Source organism: Sus scrofa, chromosome X (genome assembly GCF_054392235.1).
Source record: "Sus scrofa isolate SSC_HxYL_T2T_F1_AM1 chromosome X, Sscrofa_HxYL_maternal_Yorkshire_Landrace_v2.0, whole genome shotgun sequence".
NCBI classification, from domain to species: Eukaryota; Metazoa; Chordata; class Mammalia; order Artiodactyla; family Suidae; genus Sus; species Sus scrofa.
The window spans coordinates 3238260-3254170 of NC_139401.1; the positions used below are offsets into that span (position 1 = coordinate 3238260).

General features: G+C 59.0%; 2 protein-coding genes across 52 annotated transcripts in view; both read right to left on the bottom strand.

Moving 5' to 3' along the window:
- Window positions 1-12526, bottom strand: part of LOC110255319 (polyprenol dehydrogenase) — a 339610-nt gene extending 327084 nt beyond the window's left edge. For 41 of the 50 annotated variants that reach the window (XR_014834908.1, XR_014834927.1, XR_014834922.1 and 38 more), the window contains exon 1: window positions 12388-12526. Coding sequence is in view for 3 of the 50 variants with exons in the window: in XM_085007062.1 (XP_084863188.1) it covers window positions 12388-12496 (109 nt within the window). In the remaining 47 variants the exon portion in view is untranslated. Of the gene's footprint in view, window positions 1-11940; window positions 12337-12387 lie in introns of those variants that run through there. The other 9 variants (XR_014834889.1, XR_014834886.1, XR_014834884.1 and 6 more) reach the window with 1 other exon arrangement.
- On the bottom strand, window positions 277-12526 carry ZBED1 (zinc finger BED-type containing 1). Of its 2 annotated transcripts, none has more exons than XM_021082454.2 (2): window positions 12388-12526; window positions 277-4853 (listed from the first exon to the last, which is right to left on the bottom strand). In XM_021082454.2, the coding sequence occupies exon 2, from the start codon at window positions 4794-4796 to the stop codon at window positions 2658-2660; it is 2139 nt and encodes a 712-aa protein (XP_020938113.2). In that variant the 5' UTR covers window positions 4797-4853; window positions 12388-12526; the 3' UTR covers window positions 277-2657. The 2 variants fall into 2 exon arrangements, with proteins under 2 accessions (XP_020938113.2, XP_020938114.2); XM_021082455.2 differs by lacking the exon at window positions 12388-12526 and adding an exon at window positions 11941-12096.
- Window positions 12527-15911: the final 3385 nt, after the last annotated feature.

Below are 15911 nucleotides of genomic sequence, written 5' to 3' on the forward strand. Positions count from 1 at the left end.
CTCAAGCGAGGCATCGGATCCGTGCCACAGCAGCTGAAACACCGGATCCTTAACCCGCTGAGCCGCCAAGGGAACTCCCCCATGACATGTTGGTGTGAAAAGAAAGGCATCACCCCCCACCCCCGATCACTGAGAAAAACCCCAGAACAAAGCACAACAGCCTTTCTGATTATTCTCCATGGCCTAGAAAAGCCTCTTTCAACAAACCAACCCCAAACCTTCCCCGGGGTGATCCGAGGGTGCCTGCGACGGCTATAGCATTAATGACACACGTCGGACAGATAACTCAGGAGTTTGTTTATTTCTAGAGCTTCTTGAACAAGAGCCAAACTCGAAAGCATTAAATAAGAAAAACAAAAACAAAAAACCCACAACCCAGGTAAGGCGCGCCGGCCAACCCAAGGCTTAGGAAACGAATGAGAAACAGAGAGAGGAGGCTGGCGGGGCGGGGGGCACAGGTTCTCAGGCGATCAGACAAGCCAAGGATTTCAGGACATCTGGGAGCCCGGCAGGGAGGGGGCACAGCTCTGGGGCTGATTTTTTTTTTTCCAGCCTGGGAGCAGAGAGGAGACACAACATAGAGCCGGGACCCGAGGCCCTGCTCCTAGAAGCACAGAGAGCTGGGGGGACCTGCCACAGGGAGGCAAACACGGTCATTCCAGGACAAAGCGCAGGTGAAGCTGCTTTCCGCCACCCTTGATCTCCTGACAACATCCACGGCCAGAGACATCCAGAAAAAACTCTGCCCTGGCTGGAGCCACGGGACGTCGGGAGCCACGAGCCTGAACAAAATTCCCTTCTTAAGCCTCCGGGAAGCCAGCCAGAACTGGGGGCTGAGCAAAAAGCAGCCCAAGGGCCGAGATGTCTAAAAACCATGAACCTTTTCCCATCCTGGGTTTTAACGCAGGAATCAGAGACATCGCAATGGCTGAAGCAACCCACAAGGACCCCCAAAGATAAAATCACCCCTGCTAATTTTTTCTTGGCTGCACCTGCTGTGTGCAGAAATTTCCAGGCCAGGCACTGAACCCATGTCATGGCAGCAACCCAAACCACAGCAGTGACAATGCCAGGTCCTTAACCCACTGTACCACCAGGGAACTCCTCCCTGGTAATAGTTTTAAATCAATGGCCCCCATGGTGCTGCGTTTAAAAAAGAAAATTCAAGAGCCCTTTACGGTAAATAATGCTGCAGAGCTGGCTGTGGGCACGATAGGGTCTTTTGTATTTTAAAGCTGGGGTTTTTTTTTGGGGGGGGGGTCTTTTTTTTTTTTTTCTTTTTTGGCCACCCCTCAGCATATAGACTTCCCAGGCTAGGGGATCAGATCCGAGCCACAGGTGTAACCTACACTGCAGCTGCAGCAACGCGGGATCCTTAACCCCCTGTGCAGGGCTGGGGATCAAGCCTGCGTCCTGGTGCTGCAGAGACACGGCCAATCCCATTGTGCCATGGCAGGAACTGCCTCCTTCTCTGTTTTCATCTCCAGAGAGTGAGTCCAGGGAAACCAGACCTCTTAAGCATCAGATACACCCAAATAAACCACCTCAAGACCCATGAGCTACAGGATGTCCCGCTGTGGCATAGCAGGAACGCATCCGAGTGGTATCCGTGAGGATGTGGGTTCGATCCCTGGCCTCGCCTCAGTGGGTCAAGGAGCCGATGTTGGCATGAGCTGTGGTGCAGACTGGCAGCTGCAGCTCCAATGGGACCCCTAGCCTGGGAACTGCGACCTTCCATACGCCGCAGGTGCAGCCCTAAAACGCAACAACACAAGACCTGTGAGCGAGGAGGCTGCCTGGACTGTGAATTCAGACAAGGGGGGCAAAAAAAGACTCATCAATGGCAGAACATAACGCACCCAACATCGCTTTTCTGCTTTTTTTACACGCAATGGCAATGCGGGCTCCAGTTTTAACATTTTCCACCATGAAACCCGTCTCTCTCGAAAAGAGGGTTTCTGGCTAACATGTGTCTCTCCCCAGCCCAGCGGCAAGGTTCCCACTGAAATTAAAATGTAAATGGGTGTTTCTTCACCGACAGAGGGCACCGATCCAGAGGGGCTGCCTCGGGGAGCAGACAGAGGGGTTTGGTCCTCCCGGGCGCCCAGGCTTCCATTCCTCTCCAATGTACCCAGACTTTCCCTGCACAAACGCCGCGGGTGTGGAATTAGCGGGAAGCAAACACTCCCAGCTGGGCTTCTTCCGCGGGGGAGCTCAGCGCCTGCCATCCTACGGTCAGGCAGCGAGACATTTTTTAAGTCACTTCTTTCCCTTTGGCTGTGAAGCAAGGCACCCCCACCACCCCCACCACCCCCACCGAAAAGAGAAAACAGTCTTTCCTCCAGCTTCGGGCCGCCCAGAGCCCCACCCATCTCTTTGGGGGTCACGCTAGAGTCCATCTCCAGCCTCTGGGCCCCTCGAAGCCCCATCTCTGGCTTCTAAGCCACCGAAAGGTCCATCTCCAGCCGGTGGGTCCCTCGCGGCACCCCTCTGTGCCCCGGAGCACCCAACGCTTCCGCTGTCACTTGGCAACGACCCCCAGGTGCGGCTCTCCTCTCCCGCGTTTCCTGCAGTCCCGGCGGCGCGCCCACCCCCGCGGGGGTCCCTCCTGACAGCAGAGCATCGGCCGCGGCCGCCGGGACGCAGGTGTCCCCCGGCTACACGAAGCCGCCGTCCCGGAGGCCGAAGTAGCCGGCGTGGACGGCGTCCCCCAGCGGGAACACCTGCTCGTGGTCCAGGCCCCACTCGCCCTCGTCCTCGTCCTCCAGCTCGGGCTCGGCGGCGGCGGCGGCGGCGGCGGCGGCGGCAGCGCGCGCGTTCTCGTACAGGAAGATCTGCTCGTCCACGTGCGCGGGGGCCAGGCGGTTGCGCTTGGCGTGCACCGCGTTGGCCGCGGAGCAGAAGAGGCGCTCGGGGAAGACGCGCGTGGCCGCCACGCACCAGTACTTCTGCAGCACCTTGGGCAGCACGGGGAAGAGGGCCAGGCGGTCGGACCACCACTTGAGGGGGTCCTCGTTGAGTCCCAGCACCTTCTGGGACTTGAAGTTGCTCAGCTCCTCCACCACCTGCGCGTGCCACTCCTCCTGGTCCTCCACGCCCCCCGTGGGGCAGAAGATCTCGGCCAGCATGGTGTTGATGACGCTGGTGGGCGGCGGCGTGGGCGACAGCGCCGGCTTCTTGGCCGGGGGCTCCTCGGGCATCGGGTAGGGCTTGTCCTCGGGAGCGCCGCGGTAGCTGCCGTCCTTGACCTTGTCCAGGAGCCCCTTGGCTTCCTCCACCACCCTGTTTTCCACCTGCTGCCTCTCGAAGGCCGACAGGAAGGGCAGCCGCTTGTAGCGCGGGTCCAGGAAGGTGGCCACGTTGAGAAACATGTCGATCTCGGGCATCTCCTGGTAGGTCTTGGAGAGCTCCTTGGCGATGACCTCCTTGGCCATGCTGATCTCCTTGGAGTCCGTCTCCTTGATGGTCAGGGTGGTATTGAGGAGCATGTGCAGCAGAGGCTTCACCATGCTGATGGTCGGGTGCCTGGACGCCGACAGCATCTCGGCCACCTGCTTGAAGGGCTGCAGCAGGTCCACCAGCCCCTCGATGCTGGCCCACTCGGCCGCCTCCAGCATCAGGTGGTGGTTGTTGCTGTCCTCCAGCAGGACGCCGGCGATGGCGAACTGCTGGTCCTTGAGCCGCTGCAGCATGGCCAGCGTGCTGCCCCACCAGGCCACCCGGTCGCTGACCAGCATGCAGGGCGCGGCGTGCTGCTGCTTCTGCTTCTCGTACAGCAGGTACATGGCCACGGTGGACTGCTGGAAGTACTCCACCAGCTTGCGGCAGCGGGCCAGCAGCGCGCCCAGCTTGGGCAGCCGGAAGGCCTGCTGGAGGCCGGCGTCGAACGTGTGCGCCAGGCAGGGCATCTGCACGGTAATGTCCAGCAGCGAGCAGGCCTTGGCGACGTCCTTGCCGCGGTCCGTGGTGGCGCCGAACACCTTGGAGCTGACGCCCCACTCGATGAAGGCCTCGTACAGGACGCGGGTGATGGTCTCGGCCGCGTTGTCCTCGGGCACCTCGAAGGTCTTGAGGCAGCGGGAGCCCAGGGCCAGGCCTTGCGGGGCGGCCCCGCCGCCGCCGCCGCAGCCGCCGCCGCCGGAGAGGAAGTGCGCGGCCAGGGTCACGTAGGTCCGGTTCTGGCTGGGGCTGCGCCACAGGTCCGTGGAGACGCCGCACCACGCGGCCTCCGCCAGCTCCTTGAGCACCGCGTCGCGCACGGCGCCGTAGCGCTCGGGGATGGCCTTGCTGCAGAAGAACTTGCGGCTGGGCAGCTCGTAGCGCGGCTCGGCCGTCTTCAGCAGCCCCCTGAAGGTGGGCTCGTCCACGATGGACGCGGGGTACAGCCCCTCGCAGATGAGGCCCAGGACGGCGGCCGTCAGCTCCTGCTGCTTGCGGCCCTCGTGGCCGTGCGCGCCCTTGGCGGCCAGCGGTTCCTGCGCGCTCTGCTGCGCCGCGTCGGGCTTGAGCTTGGAGAAGGCGCTGGCGAAGGCCTCGCGCATCTGCTCCGTGTTGCTCTTGACGAACTCACAGAACTCGTCCGGGTGGTTCTTCTCCAGGTGGTACGAGAGATTGGACGTGTTGCCGGAGTAGGCGATCTGCGCCATGCAGATGCGGCAGTAAATCTTCTTCCACTGCAGGATGCAGCCCTCGGCGTTGGTGTCGAAGCCGAAGTACCGCCACACCTTGCTCTTAGCGCGAGGGTGCGCCACGAGTTTGAGGTCGGCCTGCGCGCCCTCCAGGCTCTTGGCCTCCATCGCGCCGCCGCCAGCACCGCCGGGGCCCCCGCCGGGCCTCCGCTCACTCGGGGTGACCTGCCGAGAAGCAGCGAGACAAACACAGCGTGAGAAGAGACGGGGGCTCGGCCGGCGGGGAGCGGGCCCGGGCGGCGCGGCTTCGGAAGCGAGGGCGCGCGCAGAGGGACCCGGGGTGGGCGCGGTGGCGCGTGGCTTTGGCAAAGCGGAGGGGACGTTCTGACAAGTGAGCGGCTCTTCCGTGCAGGTGCGTCTGAAGACACGCATGTGTTACCTTTCCCTTCTGGATCGGCTGTGGACTCCTGGTCACACTCTGTCCTCACCCGGCCGCTCTACCAAGTTCTGGGCTAGGAACTCCCCCCGCCCAGCGCCAGCCAGCAGGGCTGGTTTTCCAGGTGGAGGCCGCGGTCGCAGGGGCCACGCCAGCCCAAGACCCACAGCCCGCGCCTGAAACCTCCCCGTCGGCAAGCACGCAGGTGACCCGCCACCAGGGGAAGTGGCTCAAATCGCATGAGTTAGCACAAGCAGTGGGGAACTTGGCAGAGGCAGCAAAGAAAAGCTTGTTTGAGTTTTCTGTTTTTAAATGATGCCCTTTTGACCCCAACGAGATTCCACGTTTTGTTCATCAAAAAGAACACAGATAACACGTGTTGGGGAGGGGGGAAGAAAAGGGAACCCACCTACACTGGGTGGGAACGTCAATTGGTGCAGCCACGATGGAGGACAGGATTGAGGCGCCTCAGGAAATTCAATACAGAGCGACCGTAGGATCCAACGATCCCACCCCCAGCATCTAGCCCAATAAACCAAAAACACTGGTGTGCAAAGCTCCCTGCACCCCAATGCTCACAGCAGCACTGTCTACATTTGCCAAGACACAGAAGCAACGTAAGCATCCACGGATAGAAGAATGGACAAAGAGGAGATGCTGCGTGTGTACAATGGAATATTACTCAGCCATAAAGAGGAATGAAATCATGCCATTTGTAACACCATGGAGGGACCCAGAAATGATCATGCTAAGTGAAGGAAGTCAGAGAAAGACAAGTATCGTATGATATCACTTATAGGTGGAACCTAAAACTTAAAAAAAAAAAAAAAAAAAAAAAAGAAGGAGTATAATAGAAACAGATTCACATTTACAGAGAAGCAGCTAGTGGGGGAGAGGGAAGGGGAGGGGCGGGAGATTAAGACGCACGCACCCCCACGTATGAAAGAAGTAAGCTGCGAGCATACAGAGCACACTGGCGTGGAGCACAGGGAACCGTGCCCACGATTCTGTGATCGTCTACGCGGGAAAAGAATCTCAAAGAGAATGCATGTGTGGACAGAGATCCCTGAGTCACGCTGCTGCGCAGCAGCAAGAATCGCAGCCTTGTCAAATCAACTTGACCTCCAAAAAAACCTTTTTTAGAAAAAGAACATGCAGGACAACCCTGGGAAACAGAGGGGAAAAAAACACTCAGAATCCTAAAAGAGGAGCCTGAGCATCACCCCTGATCCAGGGTAGGGGGTCTCTGACTGCTACCCCCCGCCCCCCAGGGGCCTCACAGAGGGACTCGCCCTGCCAGGCTGGCTGGCGTGGCTGTTAAGCACCAACCTGAGGCCTTTCAGGGACAGGCCCCACTCACGGGGCTGATTTACCGGGCAGAGTGGTAGCCTGGGGTCAGACAGAAGGATGGACAGATGTGACCGAGGCCGTGGGGGCACTCTGAGGGGCCACAACCCCCAGGCCACACACTCTGAAGCCTGGCACCTGGATGTGTGAAACGTGGTCCCCAAAAGTGCCAGGAAGCTGCCTGCCAGGCAGTTTGCCGGTCTCAGAGCCCACCTGATGGTGACGGTGACAGGGGGCTGGCGTTCCCTGGCTCCAGAGGGCACTAAGTTTTGCCCACAAAGCAGGGTCTGGCACTAAGTTTTGCCCACAAAGTAGGAAGCATCCTTAACAATGTGACTTCGTAGGAAGGCACTGCCGGGGCAGGGGGGGGCCTCACCCTGCAGCATCACCTCCTCCGAGCTACACAGGCTTGTCAGAGCCCCAAGGACCCCTCCAGGAAGGAGCCGACACCTGCAGGACGGTTCTGAGTGTAGACATTGAAGCTGCCCTCCGCCGTCTGAAGGCCATGGTCCACCCACGGCTCCGGTCAGAGTCAGGGATGCAGGTTTTGTCAAAGCAGCCCCCCCCCGCCCCCCCACCGTGTGGTCACTCTTACCCCACCGCCCCCAACCATGTCTTAAACTTGCCAACACACTGCCAGGATCCGGAGAGGTCCTGCCTCTCCTCACACCCGTGACCCAGCCAGACCCATCAGGGGCTTCTCCCCAGCACAACGGAAGCTTCACAAACCAGTGCAGAACCAGCCTCCTTCCGCCAGGCAAGAGGTCGAGAAACCAGCAAGAACCAAACACAGCCCCTCCACTGCTTGATCTTTGTGTGTTTTGGAGAATATTGTTATTTTTCATCCAGGGGTGGAAATCTTACTGGGAATAACATAAGTGGCTTGTTATTGTTTTGTTTTTTGTTTTTTGTTTTTTTTTTTTTCTGGGCCAAGCCCACATCAGAGGGAAGTTCCCGGGCCGGGGATCAAACCTGAGTCACAGCAGCAACAACACTGGATCCTTAACCTGCTGAGCCACCAAGGAACTCCTTTATTGCCTTTTTTTTTTTTTTTTTTTTTTGTAAAGGCCGAACCTGCGGCATACGGAGGTTCCCAGGCTAGGGGTCGAATCAGAGCTGCAGCTGCCGGTCTACACCACAGCCACAAGCCATGAAGGATCCAAGCCGCATCTGCAACCTATACACCACAGCTCACGGCAACACCAGATCCTTAACCCATGGAAAGAGCCCAGGGATCAAACCTGCATCCTCACAGAGACAACATCAGGTCCTTCCTTAACCCATGGAGCCACAGTGGGAACTCCTGTTACTGTTATTGTCAACACATGTTTTCAATTTGTTTTAATTCTGTTTAAATTTTTTAATGTAATAGACACTTAAATTTAATTCACATCTCATTTAATAGGATCCAGGTTGATACGGAAAAGGCACATAAACAGAAGCTCAGTGGAAGTGAGGGTTCTTCATTTTTTTTAAGAGGAAAAGAAGCCTAAGTTCTCTGGTTTCACCTCCCTACGACCACAGCCACCACGTGTTCACACAACACAAAACCCATGAGAAAGAACGTTCTCTTTATAGGGTTGGTTTTTTGTTCTTTTTTTTTAAGCCCTACCGTTCCCCTGGCCGCTCAGCAGTTACGAACCTGCCTAGTATCCATGAGGATGTGGGTTCGATCCCTGGCCTCGCTCCGTGGGTGAAGGATCCCACATTGTTGCAGCTGTGGCACAGGCCGGCAGCTGCAGCTCTGATTCGACCCCTAGCCTGGGAACGTCCTTATGTCACTGGTGCCGCCCTAAAAAAAAAAAAAAAAAAATTTATTTAAAAAAATAAATAAAACCCCCGTTTGAAGACTCGCATCTGCACTGAGATAGCTTTGTAAGTGGACCGGCCGACATAGGTTTGGATGGATACACAGCCCACAAGCAAAAGAACCATCTTCAGACCAGGAGGCCTGCCTGCTCTCCGCAGCAGAATGTTTCAGGGAGACTTCTGGGGGCTCTGACACCTGCCCTCGAAGATGCATCTGGGTGATTTTCTGTCCTTTCCAAGACTCACTGATGCGTCCGCGAAACCTGATGTGTGAAAGACAGTCACAAATTTGTCCAGGGACTGTGGAAAGCAGCGTCTGTAACAGGAATTCTCCATCTGCTCATCACAGTGAGTTTACAACGACCATGTAGACACGGCCTTGGAAGGAAAGGTAACATCCAGGAGTGACTTGTAACTTGCTCCTACTCCTCCTCATAGAATCCCCGGGAACTCACACCTCACGCCTGACCCCCTGGATAAAGTGTGCAGGGACCCCCCACACACACACCCCCCCACAGAACGCCAAATCAACAGTGATAAAAGGGAGGCACTCCCATTTAATCAAGCATTCCCAGCAAGAGTTACATAATTGCATTAAATACATGTCAGCAGGTTTGTTTTTCCTTTTTTTTAGACACACCTGCGGCTTATGGAAGTTCCCAGGCTAGAGGCTGAATCTGAGCTGCAGCTGCCGGCCTCCACCACAGCAGATCCGAGCACCATGTACAACCTGCACCGCAGCTCAGGGCCACACCGGATCCTTAACCCGCTGAGCGAGGCCAGGGATGGAACCCGCATCCTCATGGATGCTCGTCCCGTCCTTAACCCACTGAGCCACAACGGGAGCTCCATGGCAGCAGTTTTCACCCATGACAAAGACAACCAAGACCTCACACCCAGCGCCGCCCCCACTTGATAAAAATGTGCAGGACCACCCCCGCCCCCGCACACAATGCAGACGTGACAGTGATAAAAGGGAGGCACTCCCCCTTAATCTAAGAATTCACACCATAAATTCAGTAAGTGCACGAAGGCTGTGTCAGCAGATGTCGTCCACGACAAAGACGACCCACAGCTCCCCCGCAAAACTGTCCACGGAGGCACAAGGAACCGAGAAACAGGCGAGAAGGTCCTCAGATAGTTCCTACCCATCCGACAGGCACGAGTAACCCAAGGAGCTTAACCAAGGCCGTTTCCTTCCCAGTACTATCATCATTCTTATTTCGGCTGCACCGGGAGCAAGGGGAAGTTCCCGGGCCAGGGACTGAACCCTCGCCACAGCAGTGACACCCCCAGATCCTTCGCCAAGGTGCCTTTAAATCTGAAACTTGATCCGAATGCTCGGCTTATCAAAGACGTTCCACAAAACTTCATGCACCTGGATCGTCTAGGCTGCGGGTTGTGATCAGGTTAAAATCTCTAAAGAAGAGAACATTTCTATGTCGATTATTTTATACCGTGTATATTTTTATGTAGACAGACTCTATAAACAATTTTTTAAAAAAGAGAAAACCTCCGATTTTTTTTTTTTTATTTTTGCGTTTTAGGGCCGCACCTGCAGCATATGGAAGTCCCAGGGCTAGGGGTTGAACAGGAGCTACAGCTGTCGGCCCCTTCGCCGCAGCCACACCAGATCCGAGCAGCACCTGTGACCTACCCCACAGCTCGTGGCAACGCCGGATCCTTAACCCACAGATCGAGGCCAGGGACAGAACCCGCGTCCTCATGGATCCTAGTCGGAGTCTTAACCCACTGAGCCACAAGAGGAACTCCAGAAAACCTCTGAGGTTTAAAACAAAACCAAACAACCCCCAGCTACGCTTCATGTGGACTGGGCCTGTTACTGCTCAGCTCCACCTGGGGCAACGTTCAATGTCTCCTTGCCAAAAGTTATGTCCAGTTAGCTAAAAAAAAAAAAAGGTCAAAAAGCAGAAGGACTGTGACATGTGGGACAAGGGCCACCACCAGACACTCAGGACACACGTGCCTGGCTCCCCCCAGCTCTGCAAGGATTTCTAACCCAATAGACCACGTGGCTTGCAGAGCTCGTCCAGTTCCTCTTAAACAGAGCTGACCCTCGGCTCCAGCAGGAGGAAGGCTTCACTCCGCCCACACACCGCTTGGTCCCCAGTGGGTCCGGTTACAGGCTTTTCTGCTCTTTTTCTAAATCAACAGGTGGAAACAACAAGGCAAGGCCTGGTTTGGATGCACCACAAACACGTTTTGGAGACGGGCCTTCTGGGGAATGGGGTGTGGCAAGCTCCAATTCCACCCTCCACTTGCCGGGTCCCTGAGCAGGTGAACAGCCTGCCCCGAAGGGGCGCGAGGCGCGCAGGGGGAGCAAAGCTGCACGGCCAGCCGCCTACCTTGTCCCGTGGGGCCGGGGGGCGCCACCCTTTGGGGCAATGGGGGGCCACTTGGGACAGCTTTCCAACGCTGTTTACTATTTACAGGCCAGGCCTGATTTAAAAGGTGTCCTCTGCCTGTACCCCCCATGCCCCGCCCCCGCCCCAAACCCCAGGTACTGGCTGGCTCCTTACTCTCAATTCAAGTGTGTTTTTCTTTTTACTACTGCACCTGCAGCCTATGGACATTCCCAGGCTATGGCTCGGATCCGAGCTGCAGCTGCAGCTTAGGGCCACGTCGGATCCTTAACCCACTGAGCTGTGCCAGAGATGGAACCCAATTCTCACGGAAATATCTGAAACCTCCAGCAACGAACCTGCTAAGCCAGAACAGGAACTCCAAAATAAATACCTTTTTCTTTTTTTTGGCCACCCGGCAGCATATGGAGGCCGGGGATCCCATCTCGGGGACCACGGCCAAAGCTGCAGCAGCGCCAGACCCCTTAACCCACTGTGCCAGGCTGGGGATCGAACCTGCCTCCCCGTGAGACGCCACAATCCCGATGCGCCACAGCGGGGAATCGCTCTATTCCATTCTAATCGCTCTCAAAGCGTTTAAAAAAAAAGAAAGAAAGAATGAGAAATCAGGTTGACAGTAAAACGAAACGCTTCTGTCACATGCACACCTGGAAGAGTTCCCTAAGTCTCCACCCCACGGGGAGGGTGGGGCGCCAAAAAAAATTATCTGTGGGGACGCAGAGCTGCAGGTTTGCAAAGTGGGGCCGCAGGCACCCCCATGCGTGGGGCGGTGGAGGGATTTAAAGTATTTTTCACAGCCACAGTCAGATGCACTTGGCCTGTTTGCACCCCAGTCTCTCAGGGGTGCCCAGGGGTGTGTGCCAGAGACAGGCGGCGGGCGGTGCCAACCGCGTGGAAACAGAAGCGGACCTCCGAGGATTTCTCACCTTAGGCCACACGCCAAAGGCGGCCACAAAGTAACACAGCACCGCACTCCCCACCGACCCCTCTGTTTGGGAAGGAGTTACTGTTCATCTAAAAATAAAAAGCCACGTATGCTCGCAGAGCCTGGCGTTATCCTGCTTCCTTTGCAAATCAGGGCAGACAGGAACGCTCCGGGTCTGCGGCTGAAGTCCCAGGCGCGCCAACGGGAGCCGACGCGGCCCCGGCCACACAGCGCCTCGCGGGCCCCCCAGCAGCGCTCGGAGCGCGAACCGGTCCCGACACCGGAAAGTTCGGGGTCGCAGACGCCGCGGGCGCAGGTCGCTAAGGCCGCAGAAGCAAGGTGCCCCTGAAGCGAAGGGCCCTGCCCCCGAGGCCCCCCCGGGCCCCGCACGCCCCCCGGAGCCCGTCCTACCTGACCCTGCGCGGAGGCCGGGCTCTCGGCGCGCCCTCCTCCCTCCGGGCGGGGAGCTGCGGGGCAGGCGCGCGGGACCCTGGGGACCCCGAGGACCCTGGCCCGGCCCGGCTGGGTGGGTCGGGGCGCGCGACACCGCAGGGAGACCCCGGCCTCGGGCGCGCGGGGAGGAGCGGCGGGCGGGGCGACCCGCCCTCCACCCCCGCGGCCGCCCGGCCCTGCTTCCGGGAGCGCCCGGCGCCGCGCACGGGCCCAGGCCGCGGTCAAGGGCACGCGGGGCCCGGGCGCGCCCCTCCCCCGCTCTGCCCCCGCCTCGGGGGCTGCGCCCCGCGGGGGACGCACCGCCCGGGCCCGGAGCCGCCGCCGCCATCGCCGCCGCCGCCGCCGCCGCGAGCCACCCGCCGGCCCCGCGCCCCGACCCCCGCCCGCCCGCCCCCGGCCGCTGACCTGGCTCCGCGAAGCCCCCGCGGCAGCGGCGCAGCAGCTGCGCCAGGATCACCGCCGCGCCCGCCGCGTAGACCCGCAGGGCCGCCCGCGCCGCAGACAAAGGCGACATGGCTGCCCGGCCGCCGCTTCCGCGCCGCCCGCGGGACTCGGCGCTCGCCCGGCCGGACGGCGGAAACGCGCCCGCAGCGGCCCGCCCCCCGCGCCCGCGCGCCCGCCCGCCAGCCCGCCGGCCCCGCGCCGACCCCCGCCCCCGCCTGACCCGCGACCCCGGCCCCCCACCCAAACTGCAGACCCCAAGGACGCCCGCTCTGACCCCTGACCCCGCCTGACCCGGGACCCCCAGACTCCCTCCAGGATCATGGATCCCAGGGATCCCCCCCAGACCCCAGACCCCCACCCAAACCGAGGACCCCAGGAGCCCCCGCTCGGACCCCGTAGCTTCCCTGACCGGGACCCCAGACCCCCACCAGGACCACAGACCCCTGGGACCCCAGCCTCCCGACCCCCACCCAAACTGCGGACCCCAGGGACGCCCGCTCTGACCCCTGACCCCGCCTGACCCGGGACCCCCAGACTCCCTCCAGGATCATGGACCCCAGGGACCCCCCCCCAGACCCCCGACCCCCACCCAAACTGAGGACCACAGGAGCCCCCGCTCAGACCCTGGAGCCCGGCTGACCAGGACCCCAGACCCCAGAGACCCCCCCCAGACCCCTCCTCCAGGACCACGGACCCCAGGGACCCCCCACCTCCACTCCCGACCCCGGAACCCCATCCAAACTGCGGACCCCAGGGGGTCCTGCTCTGAACCTGAACCCTGGCTGACCCGGGACCCCAGACCCCCACTAGGACCACAGACCCCCAGGGATCCCCCCAGACCCTCACCCAAACTGTGGATGCCAGGGAACCCCCCTCCAACTCTGCCTGACCCGGGACCCCAGACCCCCTCCAGGACCATGGACCCCAGAGACCCCCTTCCCAGACCCCCACCTAAACTGCAGACCCCAGGGACCCCTGCTTGTCTGTCAGTGCCCCACCAGACCCAAGGACCCAGCCCGGACCATGACTCCTGCCTGGATCCTGGGATCCCACCTGACCCCAGACCCCAGGGTTCCCCCTCCTGGACCCCAGGACACAGAACTATGGACCCCCCCCACCCAGATCATGTGCCCCTGTGCTGACAGGAGACCCAGGGAAGCCCCGCCCTCACCTTGAGCCCCCGCACAGACCCCAGGACCATCACTCAGATCCACCCTGGGACTACAGACCCCTGGTCCAGGGACCCCACCGGGACTGCAGGCCACCCCTGCGCCAGAGACCCTACCCTGACATCAACCCAACCCAGCCCCCTAACTCCTGCCTTGGGCCCACCCCACCCTCATGACCCCAAGACCCACCCTGGACCCCAAACCCACTCCTTAGACCATGGACTCCCACCCAGACTGCCCAGCCCCACATAGACTTGGAACCTGTGGGGACAGTGGGACCCCTCACAGCCCACCTCCCCTACCCCAGCAGAACCCCACTGTGGCCAGGACTCCTGGTCCCTACTGGGGCCGAGGAACCCCCACCCAGATCCCAGCCAGGAGACCCCCACCCCATTTTGCCCCACAGTTCCCTCCCATCCAGATCCCCAATAAGACCCCACACAGACCCCCTACCTAGAAACATAGAAATCCTAAACCTGGAGTTCCCGTGGTGGCGCAGTGGTTAACGAATCCGACTAGGAACCATGAGGTTGCAGGTTCGATCCCTGGCCTTGCTCAGGGGGTTAAAGATCCGGCGTTGCGTGAGCTGTGGTGTAGGTCGCAGACGCGGCTCGGATCCCGCGTTGCTGTGGCTCTGGCGTAGGCCAGTGGCTACAGCTCCGATTAGACCCCTAGCCTGGGAATCTCCATATGCCGCGAGAGCGGCCCAAGAAATGGCAAAAAGACAAAAAAAAAAGAAAAAGAAAAAGAAATCCTAAACCTGGCAACCCAGACCCCACAAGGACCTCAATGCCCACCAGGACCCTGTGCCCACATCCACCTTCTCCTCCACTTGTCAGATGCACCCAGCAGAGCTTCAGGGAATCAACAAAGCTGGCGCCCTTCTCCCAGCCCTAAAGGGTTTCTCACAAGAGCTCCTGGTGTGGCCACAGTGTCACAGGTGGCTACCAGGGAGCAGTGGGGGGCGTGGACCTGTCCCTGGGTGTTTGTCCAAAAAAAAGGCCCATGGAGAGCATATTGTCACTGAGGCAAAGCCACGCCAGCTGACTCTCCTCTTGCCCAGCCTCCCCCAAGCGTGTGTGTTTTAATGTGTCTCCTGGAGCTGTGACCAGAGGGACTGAGGCTTCACCAGATGCTTCCAGCCATGGTTGTGCATTCAGGGAGCCTGGAACTCCTTAGAAGGTTGACACTCTTCTCCAAATGCATTTGGTTTTTATCGCACCTGTAATAAATCACCCCACAGGTAGCAGCTCAGAACAATGCAGAGGTGGGATCTCCCTGCCCTGAAGGTGGGACATCCGGCCTGTGGGCTCTGCTGGGTGTCCAGCTCAAGGTCAGTGAAGGTCAAAAACGAGATGTCCACCCCCACCCCGGGCTCCTGCAAGAGTGACTGGAGAATCTGGTTCCTTCGGTTGGAGGGCGGGGGGCAGAAGGGGACCCCACGCTCTGGTCCCAGCAGGTGCCTGGGCATCTTGTCCTCTGTATCTCTCCATCTCCCCATCCTCCCATCTGTCCCGCGTCCATTGGGCAAAAGAATATAAGGATAACGAAAAAAGTTCAAAAACAAAAAGAGCAAAAAGAAAAAAGAATATAATGATGATATAAATGATACGTGCAGCCTTGAAAATGAGCCTTTTGGACTTAGCACCGTTGTAAAATATAGTTTTGAATAGATTTTATGGAAGGGGGAGAGGTGCCCCAGGGGAGTCCTCAGGAGGCCAGATCCTCAAAGCATCGTGCAGAGCGGTCAGTTGCTAGTGGCCCCTGACACTAGAAAAGGGCTTCAGGGATGCTGGCCACGTTCTAAAATACAGCCACGTTGGTCCTCAGAGAGCCTTGTTTTGGGAAAGAGTATCTTTGTGGTTCAAGGTCACCTTCCCTAAAACATCCCGTGGTAATTCCCTGCCTCCCTCCCACCTGAATCTCCTTGTGATGCGGAAGCCCCACGGCAGCCTCCCTGCCACAGCAGGTACACAAACCACACCAGCCACTTCTGTTTCATCCCTCTCCTATTCCTGGTGCTAACCCTGTTCCCGTGCAAAAAGTGGGCTCCCCGTGAATAACCACGGACTCCGCCGGTGCAAACCGTGCTGGTGTAATTCCCTAGAATGCCCCCGTGGGTCTTACCTGGGCCTCCCACGATTCAAGGATGCTGGCCATGTTCTAAACCACGGCCACGTTGGCTCTCAGAGGGCTTCGTTTCGGGAAGGAGCATCTTCGGGGTTCTTTTCAATCTATTTCAGTGTTAAATGCCTCCCTTACTGGCACCCTGGCTGGGCGTCTGCAGGTGTGTGTAGACAGATGTGTCTCTCTCCA